Here is a 20,915-nt window from a genome sequence, read left to right as displayed (position 1 = left end):
GAATGCATAAGCTGGGGCTTTCCGTTTCCTCTTATAAATTAGGGATTTTTTTTCCTGTTTATAGTGAAAAGATTGAGCTTCTCATATGCCATCTTGTCTGAAGCACCTTAGTTTTCCTCAGCAGGAGTGCTGCAAAGAACCTTAGAGCTAATCTTGCCTTTATTAAAGAGGAAACTGAAGCCTAGAAAGGAAAAGAGACTTGTCCAGAGTCATACAGTGAATTAATGACACATTAATGTTCTGATTGCAATTTAATGTTCTTTCCACATGCTACTCTGTTTTCTAAGAAGAACTGCTCAGCACTTGGGGAGCAGTTAATCTTTTCATAATGGAAAGAGATAAATGCTCACACATTTATAAAAATCATCCCAGATTGTCAACCATTGGAAAAGACTTTAGAATAGTCATTTTGAAAATGTATTTACCTGTAAAATTTGTTGTATGTACTTTTTGTTTTGTTGTAGATTAGGTATTCTTACTGCCCACAAAGAATAAAATCCCAAATAATTGTTTTTACTCAGTATGGACTAGTACTATTCTTTCATATGAGAATGGAACCATTGTTTACTTGCTTTTCTGGTTTCCTCTTAGAGTTGGTAGCACTAAGCTTATCATGGAGTGGAGAGTGCCAGTCGGTGCTGCATTAATTTACTCCACCTGCCGGGTAAATGTAGGGCATGTAGGAAGGACTGATTGCCACTATCTTCTGTTGTATTTCTGAAATTGCTGTTGTTCCTGTCCTATTTTGGAGCACATTTCAATTCAACAGACATTGAGTCCATACTGCCTCTATCTGAGTGCCAATCATTCAGACAGGTGCTGAGGACAGCTAGTACATGTTAAGAGCCCGGACTAGATGAGCTCACTGACATGTACACAAATAAGTAAAATATAATGAGGCAAGTGCTGTATATGACAGAGTGCTCTTGGTGTCCGTTGATGGGTACAATTAATGCATCCTGATGTGGTATAATTTTTTTTACAAATTTATTGAGGCATATTTACATATCGTATAATTTACCCATTTCAGGTGTATTATTCACTGATTTTTAGTAAACTTACCAAATTGTACAACCATCATCACAGATAAAACAAGTTTTAGAACATTTTCATGACCCCAGTAAGATCCCTCATGTCCATTTACTGTTAATTCCTATTCCCATGCCCTGCCCAGGCAACCTCTAATCTGTTTTGTTTCTCTATAGGTTTGCCTTTTCTAGACATTTCATATAAATTGAATCATGCAATATTTGGTCTCTTATGTCTTGCTTCTTTCAGCTTAGCATGTTTTTGAGGTTCATCTATGTCTTAGAATGTATCGATAGTTTGTTCTTTTTTATTACTGAATAGTATTCCACTCTATGAATATACCACATTTTGTTTATCTGTTCATTGGTGATAGACATTTAGGTTGTTACCTACTTTTAGCTATTATCAGTAATGCTGATATTAACATTTGTGTACAAGTCTTTGTATGAATATGTTTTCATTACTCTTGAGCTGCTGAGTCATGTGGTAAATTTATGTTTAATTTTTTAAGATGTTGCCAGACTTTTCCAAAGTGGCTACCATTTTGTGTTTCTGCTACCATTGTATATGGGTTCTTGTTTCTCCATATCTTCGCTACCATTAGTTATTGTCTGTCTCTCTGCTTACAGCCATCCTAGAGGATGTGAAATAGTATCTCGTGGTTTTGATCTGCATTAACCTAATGACTGATGATGTTGAGTATCTTCTAAAGAGCTTATTAATGATTCATATATTTACTTTGGTAAAATGTCTATTCAAATCTTTTGTCGTTTTGTATCAGATTGTTTGTCTTCTTAGTATGGATTAGATCTTGAAGATGAATTGAAATTTACCCTGCAGTGATTGAAAAACAACATGTCAGGAAGTAAAAATAACAATTGAAAATAATAAAAATAATAGGTGGAACTCATTGGAGATTTGTTTCATGCTAGACATTTTTCTAATTGCATTGCCTGTGTTAACTCATTTAGTCCTCTCAACAGTCCTATACTTTAGGTGCTCTCTTTAATCCTCATTTTATAGTCGAGGAAACTATGGTCAAGAAATTTGCTCAAGATCACTCAGCTAGTAAGTATTGGAGCCAGAAAAGCTTGAAAGTGCATTGCTTGTGTTTGAAATAGCAAGTAGGTTTGGTATGGTGAAGGAGTTGAAAAACACCATAGATGTAAGTTGCAACCAGATTTTGTGTTTGAGTTTTACATGTGATAGTATATGGAGAACTATGGAATGTTTTCAAGTAGGACAGTCATATAATAATTGCAGATGGATTCCCCTTGCAGGACAGTGTTGTTCCTTAATTTTATTTTGGATTTTATAATTTATATTAGGAATTTTGAACTCTTTATGGATTCAACACATTCATTTTTTATTGACTGAATAAATATTTATTGTATATAATTTGTATTTGCCCTTGCCTTATACAGAGAAGAGTAATCAATAAATATTTAATCTAGATTTAGGTAAGATATATTTAGAAAAGTCATAGGACTTTTAAAGTCACCATCTTGATTAAATGTAACTTATTTTCCTCTGAAGATTTTCATATACTATCTTAACATTAAAAAAAAAAACCAGCTTTTTAATATAATCCATTTCAAATTCCAGTATTTTCCCTACAAAAGTAAAAAATGTCCAGTTGAAAACATATTGTCACAGTATTAACACTGGAATTTAATTAAGGGTTGAAATTATTGCACTTGTTCTTTTGGCTTATCTTTTTTAATCTGCTGGTAAATCAAAATTCCTTTTCATTTTATTTTTAATATATGATTATTTTGAGTCATGTTTTAGAATGAAGTACCAAAAGGAACTGGCCAAAATCATTTTATAAAGTCACAATTATCTATTCTGTACAGCCATAGAATGAAATTAGGAATCTTAGTTTAACCATGAGATGGTTACAAGTGACAGTGATCAGTGGCAAGTTTCATCTGATGTAGTAATTTAGTAGCTGGCTCATGCTTAATACTGAAAGGTTTCCATGTCTCTCTTTCCATATGGAGTGACTGATTTCTAAAGTATCCTTTCTTTATTCTTCTTTATATCTTCTGGTATCAGATGATACCAGAAAGTCAAAAATTCTTCTAGAAATAGAAATAGTAAAGTTCCCCTTTCTTCACTGAAATGAAAGTTTTTAATATAAGATTGTTCTGAGAGGATATGGAATGTACCCTAAATTTTTTATCCCCCCCCAAAAGGATATTCTATGAGAGAGAATTTATTTGTTTATATATTTGTTTGGCTGAGCTGGGTCTTAGTTGTAGCACACAGGATCTAGTTCCCTGACCAGGGATGGAACCCGGGCCCCCTGCTTTGGGAGTGTGGAGTCTTAACCGCTGGACCACCAGGGAAGTCCCAATGAGAGAGAATTTACAAGTACATTTGTCAAGATCTCTATGTTGAAGAGTCATTCAGCTGTCACGTGGGTCATACTTGTATTAGAGATTCATACAGGTGTTGTACAATGAGAAATCATGGGCTTTGGAGTCAAATCCTAGCTGTGCTATGTGCTAGTTTTGTTTATTTTTATTTACATATTTATATATATTTAACCTCTCTGATTCAGCTTCCTTATATGAAATGACTATACTTTTTTAGGTTTGAAAATTAAACTTGACTCAGTGTCTGCCTGGCACATAGTAGACAGAAAATAAATGTTGACAGGCTTTTTTTTCTATCCACAAGACAGGCATATTTCATTTTTTTTTTGAGATTATGCCACTAATTACTATAGGAAATACTAAAATACCAAATATAGAAGACATTACCAACATTATAAAATATTATAACACTTTGCAGTCATGGCCTGCAGTTCTCAAGTCTTACTAAGTTGATCAGTGAAAGTCCCTTGGGACTTTTGTTCTGTTTTATTCTGCAAGGCATAACTCACCAACCTCTCAGCAGTTTTTAAGGCTAAAGGTAATCTCTGTGAAATAAAGAGTAGCCAATAGCTAACAATGAGGGTCCATTCTTATTCCTCTTATAAGTACATGACTTGCACAGCTCAGCACCTCTCTGCCCTGCATACATCTCAGTTGTCTCCCTTCCATTACCAGAACTAGTGATGTGTACCCTTAGGGAGCATTTCCTCACATCTTATGAAAAAGGACAAGGTCAACCAGGGATGGGAAATAATACGAGGAACATGTACATCCACAAAACTTAGGTAAGTATGATCTATACAAGCAGGGAAAACTTAAGAAAACGTTTCCCTCAAACTTCCTGGTAGAGATGAGAAGACCCTTTCCTTCTCTGAACTGCAAATAATAAGATCTTCACAAATGAGACTTCTCTGGTGGCGCAGTGGTTAAGAATTCTCCTGCCAATACAAGGGACACAGGTTTGATCCCTGGTCTGGGAAGATCCCACATACCACGAGCAACTAAGCCCATGCACCATAACTACTGAGCCTGCACTCTAGAACCCTCAAGCCACAACTGCTGAGTCCACATGCTGCAACTGCTGAAGCCCAAGAGCTCTAGAGCTCGTGCTCCATAACAAGAGAAGCCACCGTGCTGAGAAACCCACACACTGCAACGAAGAGCAGCCCCCCCTCGCCACAACTAGAGAAAGCCCAACGCAGCAATATAGACCCAACGCAGCCAAAAAAAAGATCTTCACAGATAATGATGAAAGAAAAGCTGACATTGAATTTCCAGCATAGGGTCTTTTCTTGTTATTTGAACTGCTAGTTCTGATGTTTAATTCCACCTCCTATAAATTAAAAGTTACATTAAGTAAGATGACCACTTCCTGTAATTAGGATTTTGCACATTAAAGTCTCACTTAAATGGGGCATTTTATGCATCTATTTAAAACTGAGTATTTAGTAAAAATTCCCTTGTCTACAAAAGACTGTATGGGGTCAATACATCATGCAGAGAATTTACCTGAAAATTCTCATTGTTGCAAGTGGCTCTTTCTGTTGATGAGAATCTTATATTGCATATAGCATTGGCTCATCAGCATGAAAGCATCGTGATAGAGAATTTATGAAAAATCCTCCTGACAGGTAAATAGGTACCATCCTGCTGTACATATACTGGCAACAGTATCCAAAAATGAAAGACTCATTATAGACTTGAGTGTCACTTTCTAGAATCAGCAGTACCTACTGTCAGGTGTTCAGAGGGGGCTGTCCTAAGTTCTTCAGCCTTTCAAAAAGGACTTACTTTTCATAGAAAACTTACCATCTGTATAATAGATCTTTCTCTCAGTCTGGTGCCTTTTCTAGTCATACAGAGGAATCCAGAGCTTTCCATAGATGTCTTGGTAATGTATTGACATGCAAGGAGCCTTGAAGTTTCCTTTTTTTTTTAAATATACCTTGTGATTTTAGCTCTTAAAGCAAAGTCTCTGTAAGAGCTGTCAAAATAAAGGTATACTCCTCATGAGATTGTTTCATCCAGTCATGCTTCTACATACATCTAGAGAGTACCAGACACAAGGCTTTTTTGTAGCCTTTGTTTTCATATCAGGGACTTACCTTCCTCTTCGATTTACCTTTGGTATTCTAAGCCAAGATGAGAAGTGTGCCTTTTTCAGAGTTCTTATGAGTCCCTCAGCCCAGCCTTACTGGAATTGTATATTCTCTTCCTCAGTTGTCCAAGGTTTTCCAGAGATGTTCAAAAGCTCAAGCAACATTAATTGTTTTCCAGTTTACTCACCTGAGAGACAAGGCACACTCAACCCAGTTATCCAGATGAGTTGCCACTTCTCTTCTAAGTGAAAGTGCTGCTATCCAAGCATAGTTAAATCAGAATAAGTTAAATTATGACTCATAAGGAACACTGCTCCACTTCTCTCCATAAAATATGTAACTTAAGGATCCACACTCTTGGACTTCTGTGGTGGTCCAGTGACTGAAGCTCTGCACTTCCATTGCAGGGGGTATGGGTTCGATCCTTGGTTGGGGAAGCTCCACATACCATGCAGTATGGCAAAAAAAGAAAAAAATCCATAATCGCCTATCAAAAGCTTTCAATCCATGTGTCTCAAAATTGGGAATCTTTCAGGTTTTGGAAGGGTAATCCATATACCATATATTGTGTAGCACCCTGAGCAGGGTATGTGGAAGTACTCAGTGATCAAATGCAGTATTTTTGCAATAAAATATTTGAATATTCATATCAAGTGAAATAAATAAAAACTATAAATATCCTCTCTTTAGTTCAAATCATATTTTTTAACTTATGTATGTATGTATTTATTTATTGGCTGTGTTGAGTCTTCATTGCTGTGCATGGGCTTTCTTCGAAGAGGGCTACTCTTCGTTGCAGTTCACAGGCTTCTCATTGTGGTGGTTTCTCTTTTTGCAGAGCACGGGCTCTAGGCATGTAGGCTTCAGTAGTTGTGGCACGTGGGCTCAGTAGTTGTGGCTTGCAGGCTCTAGAGCACAGGCTCAGTAGTTGTGGCACACGGGCTTAGTTGCTCCGCAGCACATGGGATCCTCCTGGACCAGGGATCAAACCCTGGACCAGGTGGAATCCCAGCCACTGCGCCACTAAGGGAAGTCCCTCAAGTCATATTTTGACACAAATGAGTTTTGGCTCCAGACTTACAAAAAAAAAAGAAAACAAAAAAACAGAACCTATGATTTTTAGAGCATTTTGGATTTCAAAATTACAGGATTGTGAACCTATATAAACAGGAGTGCTAAGAATATAATAGCCTTCAAAGATCCAGATGCTTTTTACTTGAAGGGGTCCTTTTGAGAGCAAATAATAATTATCTTTCTTAAAATAATTAACAGTGTAAAATTTCATAAAGAAATATTTAACACAATACATGTCTTATCTACCAGTAAACTTAAAAATACAAGTAGTACAGATCCCTTGAATGAGGGTTAATATTATTCCTGGCATATATTAGCATGGCAATCCTCATGTTCTCTTTCTAGAAATAGGGTTGGAATGCTAGTATTTTACTCTGTTAGTGATTTTCATTCATCATACATGACCATCTCTTTTTCTCTCTTTCAAATGGTTATGTTTTGGTTACAGACTTGAAAAATAATGACTATGTTTCTTGTGTGAAAATCAGCTTTTCTATCCCTACTCGTTTTGCCCTTCTGTGTACAGGCTCAGATATCTGTCTGAACCTTCTATGCCCTTTTGCTAATTTTAAAATAAACTGAAATCATATCTTGAGAGGGTATCTAAGGACAAAACAGTTAAAATGACTTACAGATTAATATATCAAGAATATATTGGAATGTGTGGAAATTCCCTGATGGTCCGGGTGGTTAGGACTCTGAGATTTCACTATCAAGGGCCTGAGTTCAATCCCTGGTCAGGAAATTAAGATCCTGCAAGTCACTCGGCAAAAAAAAAAAAAAAAAAAAATTCTATAGTATAGTTCTTTAAAGTTATTTAATAACTATAAATTTTGAAAAAATTATATTTTACTATTACTTTCTAAAAAAGATTGGTAATTTTTAAAAACAACATTGCTAGGCTCTGGAAGCCTTCCTAAACTCTTGAAACAGTTTGGCTTTTGTTTTTCTAAAAACAAAATTAAATCAAAAGATGTCTTTTTTTTTTTTTTTTTTGCTGCATCATGCGGCTTGCAGGGTCTTAGATCCCTGACCAGGTATGGAACCCGTGCCCCCCTGCAGTGGAAGCACAGAGTCCTAACCACTGGACTTCCAGGGAAGTCCCTAAATGAAAGAATGTCTTAACATTAAGTAAAAGCCTAGCCAAAATTTCAGTGAAAAGAAATTTGTATTTTAGCAATGTTTTTTTCAATATCACTGTCTCTATGTCATCAATATTAGCGTTAGATAAATAGAATAATTAGTAAGACTGTATGGTCATATAAAGATAGTAAGGAATCTCAGGAGATCTCAGTACAAGCTCTAGATCCAGTTCTTACGGGCCAAGTGGTTTCAGAAAGACACGTACCTTTTTTGAGCCTAAATTTCCCTACCTATAAATTGAAAATAGTCTCTATTAGTATTATTTTGAGAACTAAATGTATGTAAAGCAGTTAGCACAAAACCTGAATATTCAGTAAATGATACCTCTTTTTCAAATTAACATAGCTTTATAGTTTTCTAATTACAAAAAAAGTTTTCACCTAAACCCTCACTATTCACAGGTAACCACTGGTGACATTTTGGTCAATATCCTTCTGAACATCTCTCTACAGGTACATACTTACATAGATGTGGATACACAACTTTATATAAGTAGGTTTCTAATAGACTTGAATTTAAGCTTTTTTCCTCATTCGTATAAATGGTATATCATGGATATCTAATATTTGCATTATCTATACTCCCTAACCATCTCAGAAATTTGACATCCTGACCACCCATCAAGTGGTTTGTCTTTATGTTTTTCATCTCCAGCACCTCCTAAAATTAAGTCATCAATTTAAAATTCCAAGTGAATTAAAATTATGTTTTAAGAATATTTTTATAATTTTTCATAGGCCCTTCTGTTCTTGAGTTAGGCTAGGCTCTCAGATAATGCTAAAAAGGAATTTGGAGCTCAGAGCAGTAGCAGTAGAGTAGCATAATTTCTGGGTCTCTTGTCCAGAGAAACACACTGTTCACTCTGCTTACAGAAAATGCATGAGTCTGTTTGTTCTCTTAAAATTAAGTGCAGCGCTGGTCAGGATCCGAGATTTCATCTCATCTTCAGATGTCTTGATTTTCAGTTGAGAAAGCTGAGGCCCAGAGAAGAAGTTAAGTACATTAGCCAGGGTGACATAGCTAGGTCTTTTTGGGGAAGTAAATATTATATATGTATAATGTAAATGTATTTGAGGAATAAATGTAGTTCATTTTTAATGGCTACAGATAAATTTCATAAGATAAAGTGTATAAAAATTCCTTAATTTGGAGATTGAAAAAAAAATTCCTTCCTTAGTCATCCATTTTGAATGGATTTTGTATTGAGAATTTAAACATGAAGAAAGAGACCTTTTACTTTACAAATGGGAGAGGGATCTCAATCCTCAAGTGAGCTTTGAGAACCTGTATTAAAATGCATGACACTCAGTAAATTAGTCCCCATTCTCCTCTATTCATTTGGTTCTTCCCCACGCAAAGTACTTTCCTTCATCCATTAGAAACTGATTCCAATTCAGTATGTTTATTCTCTTGTCACCTCTGAAGGCACCATTCTAATAATCTGGTGGCCTGGCCCTCACTTTAGGTTATATTTGTATACCAACCTTTACTGAAGGCATTCTGTGTACTATTAGGCATGATGCTAGATGCCAGGAATGTATCTTTTCGGGGCCTCAGATTGTCTAAAAACAAATAGGAAACATACATGCAGCAGTCACAGTATAATGTGATATTTGCCTAACAGTAGCCACTCAGTAGATATCTAACAAATGAATAAATTAATATAATGGAGATATGTCTAAAGTGCAAGAGCCCCAGAGTCTATCTGGGAAAGTCAGGGAAGATTTCACAGAGAATGTAGACATGAACTGAGGTCTGAAGAATAACTAGGAATTTGTGGACAAAAAAAAGATGGGGAGTTATTCCGACCAGACGGAACAGTACTCAAAAGCATATGCTTGTGTTGCAGTTGGCATTTATTTTCCAGGAAAGACCTATCTGCTACTGAAATTTTTTATTAAAGCTTGTATGATTTCTGAAATCTGATGTTTCCAAAGATTTAAAGAATCACATCTAGTTGACCTAACTTATCAAATAACCCAAACTGACAGACTAATAAAAAATTGCCTAACCTACATTTAAGTCGATAGGAAATTCCTTTTATAGCATTTCTCTTCAGTTTGTAATTTATTTGAATTATTTTTGTGCTACTAGTACTCTGAGAAATATGTTATAATATATGCCTCTTAAAAATAATCAAGTTAAATAAGTAAACTTTTCCAGAGCTAGGCTGCAGTGCTGCTTGATATTTGTCTCATGTTCTGCTTCAGGAAGATAACAGTGTTCTTTAAATTATTGTGCTTAATAGCCTATATGTTACTATTCTTTTATATATTGTAACTACACTCTTAAGAGGTAAAGGAAAAGTGTTAAAAGTATGAACTAAAGATTAAATTAGCCATTATTTTAAAAAGAAGCAGTCACTAGCAGTTCCTTTGCTGGATCAACCACAACTGATACCACCATCTTAAAAGGTAATGATCTGGACTTGCTAGGTGGCGCAGTGGTTAAGAATCCGCCTGCCAATACAGGGGACACGGGTTCGAGCCCTGCTCTGGGAAGATTCCACATGCCACGGAGCAGCTAAGCCCGTGCGCCACAACTGTTGAGCCTATGCTCTAGAGCCCGTGAACCACAACTATTGAGCCCATGTGCCGCAACTACTGAAGCCCACGCGTCTAGGGCCCGTGCTTCACAACAAGAGAAGCCACTACAATGAGGAGCCTGCGGACCACAACGAAGAGTAGCCCCCGCTCTCAGCAACTAGAGAAAGCCCGTGTGCAGCAACGAAGACCCAATGCAGCCAATAAGTAAATAAAAAATAAAATAAAATAAATAAATTTTAAAAAGGTAATGATCTTTACTAGATTCAGATTTATATTGACCTTGATCATGGGAGTAGCATTCAAACATTTCTCTGTGTCTTGTTTAGTGCCCTGGGCTGTGTTTGCCTTGTATGGGATTCTCATTTGTCTAGAACCATATTATAGGTAGTCATGTTTTTTCCGTGGTTTGATTTCAGAATTCATGAAAAGGATCAGTTTACTTGAATTTTAGTTATGTGTCATTCCCTGCCCAGAGGATCCCAGAATCACATCTCCCTATCAATGGTACTTGTGGTCTGTCCTGATCATTGGGCACTCCTGTCTGAGTAATAATAAACCCATAGGGAATGAGAGAAAAGCCATATCTTTATTTTTACAGCTTTTAAGCACAGATAATACTCAATAAAAAGGTACAGATTCTGTGTGGGGAAGTTGGCCATGCAGCCAACACACATTTTAAACCCATTTACCAGTTCCTAAAATGTGCCTCAATAATAAAAATTAAATTTCTCCATCAGTTGCCTCCTTTCTCATCTACTCTGTGCTCTACAGGTTCATTCTTTTGAGATGCTTTATTATACCTTTGATCTTGTTTTTGGTTCATTATTTGGGCTATCAAGAACCTGGGAATTATTTAGACTTTTTTATTAACGGTAATGACAAAATTTTTTGTTTCAAATAATTTTCTGTTGGATCTTTAACATTAGCAATTACTGTCTGTTGGATGCTTATGTATATAGTATAAGAGAATGTTTAAAATATGACCTCATTTTGTCCTGAATAACCCCTATAAAATAGGTGGCATTTTCACCAATTTTCAGCTATAACAAAGACACAGATTAACTAACAGCCCAAGATCATAAAGCTAATAAATGGCACAGAGAGGATTAAAACTGGGTCTGTCTGGCTTAAAAACCTATACCTGGGGAGAGGAATCAAGATGACGGAGTAGGAGGACGTGCACGCACTCCCTCTTGCAAGAGCACCAGAATTACAACTAACTGCTGAACAACCATCGAGGGAAAGACACTGGAACTCACCAAAAAAAACCACCCCACATCCAGAGACAAAGGAGAAGCCGCAATGAGATAGTAGGAGGAGTGCAATCGCGTTAAAATCAAATCCCATAAATGCTGGGTGGGTGACTCACGAGCTGGAGAAGAGTTATACCGCAGAAGTCCTGAGAGTTCTGAGCCCCACGTCAGGCTTCCTAACCTGGGGGTCCAGCAACGGGAGGAGGAATCCCCAGAGAATCAGACTTTGAAAGCCAGCGGGATTTGATTGCAGGACCTCCACAGGACTGGGGAAAACGGAGACTCCACTCTTGGAAGGCACACAAAAAAGTGTGCTCACCAGGACCCAGGGGGAAGGAGCTGTGACTCCATAGGAGACTGAACCAGACCTACCTGCTGGTGGTGGAGGGTTGCCTGCAGAGGTGGGGGGCAGCTGTGGCTCACCAAGGAGACCGGGCACTGGCAGCAGGGGTTCTGAGAAGTGCTCATTGGTGTGAGCCCTTCCAGAGTCCACCATTAGCTCCACCAAAGAGCCTGTAAGCTCCAGTGCTGGGTCGCCTCAGGCCAAACGACCACCAAGGTGGGAACAGAGCCCCACCCATTAGCAGACAAGCAGATTAAAGTGTCACTGAGCTCCACCCACCAAATCGGATTAAAGTTTTACTGAGCTCCGCCCACCCAGCCCAACCCACCATCAGTCCCTCCCATCAGGAAGTACCCACGAGCCTCCTAGACTTCCTCCAGAAGAGGGCAGACAGCAGAATCAAGCAGTATCAGCAGTATTTCATCTTGTGGAACTGAAAATCACAGCCACAGAAAGACAGAGAAAATGAAAAGGCAAAAGATTTTGTACCAGATGTACAAGATAAAACACCAGAAAAACAACTAAATGAAGAGGAGATAGGCACTCTTCTGGAAAAAGAATTCAGAATAATGGTGGTGAAGATGATCCAGGACTTTGAAAAAAGATTGGATGCAAAGATCGAAAAGTTGCAAGAAAAGTTTACCAAAGACCTAGAAGAATTAAAGAACAAACAAACAGAGATATGCAACACAATAACTGAAATGAAAAATACACTAGAAGGAACCAATAGCAGATTAACTGAGGCAGAAGGGCGAATAAGTGACCTGGAAGACAGAAATAATCACTGATGCAAAAAAGAATAAAGAAAAAAGAATGAAAAGAACTGAAGACAGCCTAAGAGACCTCTGAGACAACATTAAACACACCAACATTGGCATTATAGGGGTCCCAGAAGGAGAAGAGAGAAAGAAAGGACCTGAGAAAATACTGGAAGAGATTATAGTTGAAAACTTCCCTAACATGGGAAAGGAAATAGCTACCCAAGTGCAGGAAGCGCAGAGAGTCCCAGGCAGGATAAACCTAAGGAGAAACATGCCAAGACATACAGTAGTCAAATTGACATGAATTAAAGACAGAGAAAAGTTATTAAAAGCAACAAGGGAAAAACGACAAATAACGTACAAGGGAACTCCCATAAGGTTAACAGCTGATTTCTCAGCAGAAACTGCAAGCCAGAAGGGAGTGGCACGATATATTTAAAGTGATGACAGGGAAGAACCTACAACCAAGAATACTCTACCCAGCAAGGATCTCATTCAGATTCAATGGAGAAATCAAAAGCTTTACAGACAAGCAACAGCTAAGAGAATTCAGCACCACCAAACCAGCCCTACAACAAATACTAAAGGAACTTCTCTAAGCAGGAAACATAAGAGAAGAAAAGGACCTACAGAAACAAAAACAAAACCATTAAGAAAATGATAATAGGAACATACATATCGATCATTACCTTGAATGAAAATGGACTAAATGCACCAACCCAAAGCCACAGACTGGCTGAATGGGTACAAAAACAAGACCCATATATATATGCTGTCTCCAAGAGACCCACTTCAGACCTAGGGACACATACAGACGGAAAGTGAGAGGATGGAAAAAGATATTCCATGCAAATGGAAATCAAAAGAAAGCTGGAGTAGCGATACTCATATCAGATAAAATAGACTTTAAAATAAAAAATGTTACGAGAGACAAGAAAGGACACTACATAAAGATTGAGGGATCCATCCAAGAGGAAGAGATAACAATTATAAATATATATGTACCCAATATAGGGACACCTCAATACATAAGGCAAATGCTAACAACTATGAAAGAGGAAATCAACAGTAACACAATCATAGTGGGGGACTTTAACACCCCACTTACACCAATGGACAGATCATCCACACAGAAAATTAATAAGGAAACACAAGCTTTAAATGACACAATAAATCAGCTTGATTTAATAGATATCTGTAGGACATTACATCCAAAAACAACAGATTACACATTCTTCTCCAGTGCACATGGAACATTCTCCAGGATAGATCACATTTTGGGTCATAAATCAAGCCTTGGTAAATTCAAGAAAATTGAAATCGTATCAAGCATCTCTTCTGACCACAACTCTATGAGATTAGAAATCAATTACAGGAAAAACCTATACCTGGGCTCTTCAGAGTAATACCTTTCTACCATCCTATAGATTACATTTTCATCTTCATCCAGGGTTTAAACCCTGGCTTCTGAGGACAGATATAAATTTAAATGACTAGATCCTTTTGCAAAACAAATATAATAATAGAGTTGGTTCCCTAATAGCCCAAAGAATGAATCAGTATAAAATGTAAATGTAAAGTTGGTTAGATGTGGATATGTTTCAATTCATTTATCATTATATAATCTAGCTTTAGCTAAAATGTCTGCATAGAGTAAAAGTTTTTCAACCTGCATACAGTCCCCCCAACAAAAATATTAAATTTTTAATCCAGTTTATCAAATTCTGTTTACCAATTTTGAGCTATGTGACCTTACAAAAGTCAGTTTTTAAAGATCTTTCCACTCTAAAATTTTGCTTCTTTTTGTATTAAAATCGTCTTTGGATAATTCATATTTAAGAAATTATTTTCTTCCCTAGTTATTTTAATAAAGATTATTTTTCATGGGTTCTTAAGAGTTTAGAGAAAGTTAAAATAGTTTAGTGGTTAAGAGCTCTAATTTTGGAATCGAAAGTTGTAACATTTAATATCTGGTAGACACTGAAAATGTTATTTAGCATCTCTGAGCCTCGGTTTCCTTTTCTATAAAATGGCTATGTGACCCATCTCATAAGATTGTTATAAAAGTTATGTGAAGCAGTTTCCACAGTACCTTGCATAATAGGGGTTAACTATTACTCTAGTTAGATTTTGCAATTTGTTCTTTGTGAAATATAGTTACAGCATTTTAGGGCAAGAAGAAACCCTTAGTGATCATTTGATCTAGCATTCCTGTCTTTGAGATGACATTAAAGCCCAGAAGAAGGACAAAAGCTAATTTGAGGTTTCGTGGTAAGTGCAACTAAATTAAACCCAGTATTTTTGAGGATGGATAGGCTGTGTTGCTATTATTGTATTGTTTTATTTTCTTTTCACTTCTATCCAATGATTCTTTCTTTAATCCCATTGAAACTGTTGGGTTGTTTCCATTTTGTCTATACAGCAGTTTTAGTGTCATATTAGGTTGGCATGAATACTTTTTTTTCTTTGTTTAGCTTAGCTAGATTTCTTTATACCCAGAATGGATCGTGCTACAGTATTAGAGATGAAGCTTTAATGTTCAGCAATGTAAGACAAGAATCTGTGGTTATTTATGGTTTTCATACCATCGTCTTTGTCCTCTGCTAATCTTCTATGACATGAGACGTTGCTTCCCACGGTAGTGGAGCATGCCTCGTGTTTTGAGTGCTGATTAAGTGAAGGCCCTCTGGTCTACCTACAAAATGGTAGTGATTTCAATAAGGATAACAGTACTTTTCTCTCTCTTCTCTCTTGTATTGTAGAGCCGACAATTAGAATCAGAAACTGGGACCACAGAGGAGCACAGTTTAAACAAAGAGGCTCGGAAATGGGCCACACGTGTTGCACGGGAGCACAAAAATATTGTTCACCAACAACGGGTAAGTGTGATAAAGAATCTTAGGTTATGTCTAACTTAAGGCAAATGTCAAACCAATTTAAGGAATTGAATTTTATTAATGTGGAAAATATCCAATAGGTGTTTTTTCTATAACTTCTCAGCACTCAGAAGTGTGTTCTCAGCTATCTACTAAATTGGCGCTTCCTTAAGCCCTCTAGCAGCAACAGAGTAATTTGTTTGCCATAGAATTGCCTAAGGAAGACTAGTGATAGTGTATTATGATCTTTTGGGCAGTGGAAGAGATGTGCATATGTTGAATTAGGCTTTTTATTTGCAAGACAGATTTTTTGAAGACACAGTTGTAGATTCCATGAAAATGTATCTTCAAGACTAAACTTTTAAGTATAAAGAAATTATTTTAGATATAGTAAATTTTTTCTATTTTCCATTTATTTATAACTTTCTTTTTCTTTTTCTTTACTGTCATATCCAACTTCTTAAGGGAATTGTCCGTGTTTAGTGTCTGTATATCCCAACCTCCCACTTATTTTTTAGCCCATTACATTTGGGCTTTCCCTTCTTTCCCTTTCTCTGAACCAGTTCATAGAGACTGCACATGCCAAAATTGCCAGTGATGTCTCTGTTACTAAATCCAAAATGGACACTTTAATTTCTCATCTTAACCTGTTGGCATTTGTATCACAACTGACAGTTCCCTTTGTCTTGAAATATTCTCTTCTCTAGTCATCCATGACTTAAACATTGTCACGATCTGCCTTTTCGTCTCTAACATTCCTAGATTCTTTTAAACATTCTTCTTTCTTCATCTTACGCTTACATTTTAAATCCCTTAGATTTCCATACTAGGCTGTCTTCTTTTCTTATTCTTTATTCTCATTATAGGCAGTCTTAACTACTGCCATGGTTTCACTTACCAACAAATCATGTTACCCTCTCTAACATTGGGCCTTTCTTCTGTGTATACATACATCCTCTGGCCTGCTTTGACATCTTTTAACTGTCACATCTTTTCACAGGCATCTCGAATTCAATGTTCCACTTATCTAATGCTACATAACCAACCACCTCAAACTTAATGCCACAAAAAGAGAATCTTTTAAATTGTCTCTTACTACTCTGATGATTGGATGAGCTCAGCTTGACAGTTCTCACTCAGGGGGTGAGGGTGGGAGTGGGAGTCTCTTGTGTGATTATAGTCAGATAGTGGCTGGTGCTAGAGTTATCTCACAGACTTCCCCACTGACATGTCTGATGTTTGGACCAGGAAGACTTGAATAGCTAGGAAATAGAATAGCTAGAGCGCCTCATGCATCTCTGTCTCTCTGTGGTCTCTCCATACAGTTTCTCCAACATAGTGCCTTCACATTAGCTATACTTCTTACATGATAGTTGGTAGCACAGGGCTGCAAAGGTATGAGTCCCAAGAGTGAGCCAAGTAGGAGCTATTTCATCTTTTCTGATCTAACCTGAAAAATAACATGATTTTAATTGTATCATGTTTTTAATTGAGGCAGTCGCAAAGGCCTGTCCAGATTCAAGGAGAGAAGACGTAAAATACCAATACTTCTTGGTGGGGAAATAGCAAGGTTCTAGAAGAACATGTGGAATGGGAAATATGGTAGCTATTTTTCAAAAAACAATCTGCCACAGCCTACCTTCTGGCCATAACAGTTCACATGCCTGTTGTATGCAAAATACAACTCTCCTCTTCACCGAAAATCCTGCAAAGCTCAGCATCAGACTCCAGCTTGAAATCTAGAATCTCGTCTTCTAAAACAGATTCAAGGACAGATAAGGCTTTTGGGTACAGTTCCTCTAATACAGTTTATCTCAATCAAAGAATTTGTGAACTAGAGAGACAAATTATCTGTCTACCACACAACTAATAAACAGTGATGAGATTAATTACTGCAGCTTTATACTTCAGAATATGAAGCACACAAAGAGGTTTTTTCCACTAGAATGCCTGACTCTATTTGAAAGTAAACATTCAGATGTTAAAAATAAATCCGTTTCCTCTCTCTGTTGTCAAGGCATGTTGAGTCTTTCTGCTAGGGGGTAGAGACAGACAGATTTCAACAGCTTTTCCAGTTCTTTATAGTGTGACCTCTGATGGGCTTTAATCTAGTAAGGTATAGTTTAAGCAATAATGTGGAAGAGTCAGAAAAATATTTGAAAAAAAATATAGCTGAAAATTGTCCAAATTTAAGAAAAACTGTAAATCCACAAATCCAAGGCGCTCAAGAAACCCCAAGTAAGTAAAGCACAAAGAAGCACATCATATTCAATTTGCTAAAGAAACAGTGATACTCAGTGGTGAGAGACTGAAAGCTTTTCCTCTAAGATCAGAAATGACAAGGATTCCCTGTTTCATTACTTCTATTTAATACAGCACTAGAAGTCCTAGCCATAGCAGTTAGGCAAGAATGAGAAATAAAAGGCATCCAGATTGGAAAGGGAGAAGTAAAATTATCTTTGTTCACCAGTGACATGATCTTTTTTATTTATTTATTAATTTTTTAAATTTTGGTTGCACTGGGTCTTTGTTGCAGTGGGCAGGTTCTCTAGTTGCAGCACTTGGGCTGTAGAGTGCACAGGCTCAGTAGTTGCAGCCCATGGGCTTAGTTGCAGTATATGGGATCTTTGTTCCCTGACCAGGTCCCCTGCATTGGGAGCACAGAGTTTTAACGTCTGGACTACCAGGGAAGTCCCGACATGATCTTACATGTAGAAAATCCTAAAGATTTCACACAGAAAACACACACACACACACACACACACACACACACACACACACACACCTGTTAGAGCTAATAAACAAGTTCAGCAAAGTTGCAGGAAACAAAATTAACACACACAAGTCAGTTGCGTTTCTTTCTTTTTTTAATTAATTAATTTATTTGTATTTATTTGATCTCAGTTGCAGCAGGCAGCCTCCTTAGTTGCAGCACACAGGCTCCTTAGTTGTGGCATGTGAACTCTTAGTTGTGGCACACATATGGGTTCTAGTTCTCTGACTGGGGTCTAACCCAGGCCCCCTGCATTGGGAGCGCGGAGTCTTAACCACTGCACCACCAGGGAACTCCCTGCATTTCTACACCATATAATATACATTATACAGTAAACAATTAGAAAAGGAAATTAACACAACATTGTAAATCAACTATACTTCAGTGAAATAAATTTAAAAACAAAAAAAGAAAGAAAAGGAAATTGAGAAAACAGTTCTGGGACTTCCCTGATGGCATAGTCGTTAAGAATCTACCTGCCAATGCAGGGGACGTGGGTTTGATCCCTGGGCCAGGAAGATCCCACATGCTGCGAAGCTAACTAAGCCCTCAAACCACAACTACTGAGCCTGTGCTCTAGAGCCTGTGAGCCACAACTGCTGAGCCCAAGTGCCACAGCTACTGAAGCCCACACGCTTAAGAGCCTGTGCTCCACAACAAGAGAAGCCACCGCAATGAGAAGCCCTGTGCACTGCAACAAAGAGTAGCCCCCACTCGCCACAACTAGAGAAAAAGCCTGTGCATAGCAACAAAGACCCAACACAGCCAAATAAATAAATATTTTAAAAAAGAAGAAAACAATTCCATTTACACTGCCGTCAAAAAGAATAAAATACTTAGGAATAAACTTAACCAAAGAGGCAAAATACTTGTATGCTAAAAAATATAAAACACTGATGAAAGGAATTTAAAAAGATATAAATAAGTGGAAAGACATCCTTTGTTCATGGAATGGAAGATAGTGTTAAGATGACATTACCACCCAAAATGATCTACAGATTCAATGCAATCTCTATCAAAATCTCAACAGTATTTATTGCAGAAATAGAAAAACTACCCTAAAATTCATGTGGAATCTCAAGGGACTCCAAATACCAAAAACAGTCTTAAAAAAAGAACAAAGTTGGGGGACTCATACTTCCAACCTTCAAAATTTATTACAAAGCTACAGTATTCAAAACTTCAAGGCATTGTAGTACTGGCATAAGAACATATAGACCAATGGAATAGAAGTCTCAATATTTTAAAAATACCATTTATCTCCAAGTTAGTCCATATATAGAATGAAATCCAAGTCAAACACCGCGTTTTTTTTGTAGAAATTGACAAAATGCTTCTAAAACATACATGGAAATGCAAATGATCGGGTATAGCAAATCAATTTTGAAAAATAAGGATAAAGTTAGAGGGCTTACTCTACTTGGTTTCAAGACATGAAACTACAGTAATCAAGATGTTATGGTATTGGTATAAGAATAGAGTTACAGATAAATGGAACAATGTACAGTCTAGAAATAGGCACACACATATATGGTCAACTGATTTTTATTGATTGATTGATTGATTGATTGATTGGCTGTGTTGGGTCTTTGTTGCTGCATACCAGCTTTCTCTAGTTGCGGAGAGCGGGGGCTGCTCTTCATTGTGGTGCATGGCCTCCTCATTGTAGTGGCTTCTCTTGTTGCAGAGCGCGGGCTAGATCTAGGCACATGGGCTTCAGTAGTTGCGGCACATGGGCTCAATAGTTGTGGCTCACGGGCTCTAGAGCACAGGCTCAATAGTTGTGACACACAGGCTTAGTTGCTCCGTGGCATGTGGTATCTTCCTGGGGCAGGGATTGAACCCATGTCCCCTGCATTGGCAGGTGGATTCTTGACCACTGCACTACCTAGGAAGTCCCTGGTCAACTGATTTTTAACAAAGATGTAACAAACTTGTAACAGTGCTAAATAAAATATAATAAAAATAAATCCAGCTATGTTTTAAGCACATGACAGATTAGGGTACAAAGATGATTCAGCATTAGAAAATGTATCAATATAATAAACTGTATTTACAGAACAAAGATGAAAAATGATATAATTATTGTCATAGTTGCCAATAAAATTCAGTATCACCTTAGTGATTAAAAAGTAAAACAAGGACTTCCTAGGTGGCGCAATGGTAAAGAATCTGCCTGCCAAGGCAGGAGACATGGGTTCGAGCCCTGCTCTGGGAAGATTCCACATGCCACGGAGCAACTAAGCCCGTGCGCCATAAAAAAAAAAAAAAAAGTAAAACAAAATTCCCAGCCAGCTAGATTAAGACTTTTTCACTCTGACGAAGATAGCTTCCTGAAGTTTACAGCAGACATTATACTTGATGGTTGTATTAGTTTTCTATAGCTGCCATAACAAATTCCCACAAACTTAGTGGCTTAAAACAATAGAAGTTTATTGTCTTATACTTCTGTACGTTAGAAGTCTGGGTGGGCTTGGCTGGTTTTTCAGTGCTAACTCTAAAAAGTCCAAAATCAAGGTGTCAACTGCGCTGGCGTCTGGGAGAGAATCCACTTCCAGGCTCATTCAGGTTGTTGCCAGAATCTAGTTCCTTATAACTATAAGGCTGATAACAGTTCTTTAAACTGTAACAGCTAGG

The 20,915-nt window shown here is 37.3% G+C and overlaps 1 protein-coding gene across 7 annotated transcripts in view; it reads left to right on the top strand.

Moving 5' to 3' along the window:
• FCHSD2 (FCH and double SH3 domains 2) overlaps positions 1-20,915 on the top strand; it is a 291,030-nt gene that overhangs the window by 224,657 nt on the left and 45,458 nt on the right. For all 7 annotated transcript variants that reach the window (XM_057747584.1, XM_057747581.1, XM_057747582.1 and 4 more), the window contains one exon: positions 15,392-15,508. In XM_057747584.1, the coding sequence (XP_057603567.1) occupies positions 15,392-15,508 (117 nt within the window). The remainder of the gene's footprint in view (positions 1-15,391; positions 15,509-20,915) is intronic.

The sequence above is a fragment of the Hippopotamus amphibius genome, chromosome 9 (assembly GCF_030028045.1).
Source record: "Hippopotamus amphibius kiboko isolate mHipAmp2 chromosome 9, mHipAmp2.hap2, whole genome shotgun sequence".
NCBI classification, from domain to species: Eukaryota; Metazoa; Chordata; class Mammalia; order Artiodactyla; family Hippopotamidae; genus Hippopotamus; species Hippopotamus amphibius.
Note: the sequence above shows the minus strand (reverse complement) of the source record. Positions and strands in the feature narration are given on the sequence as shown.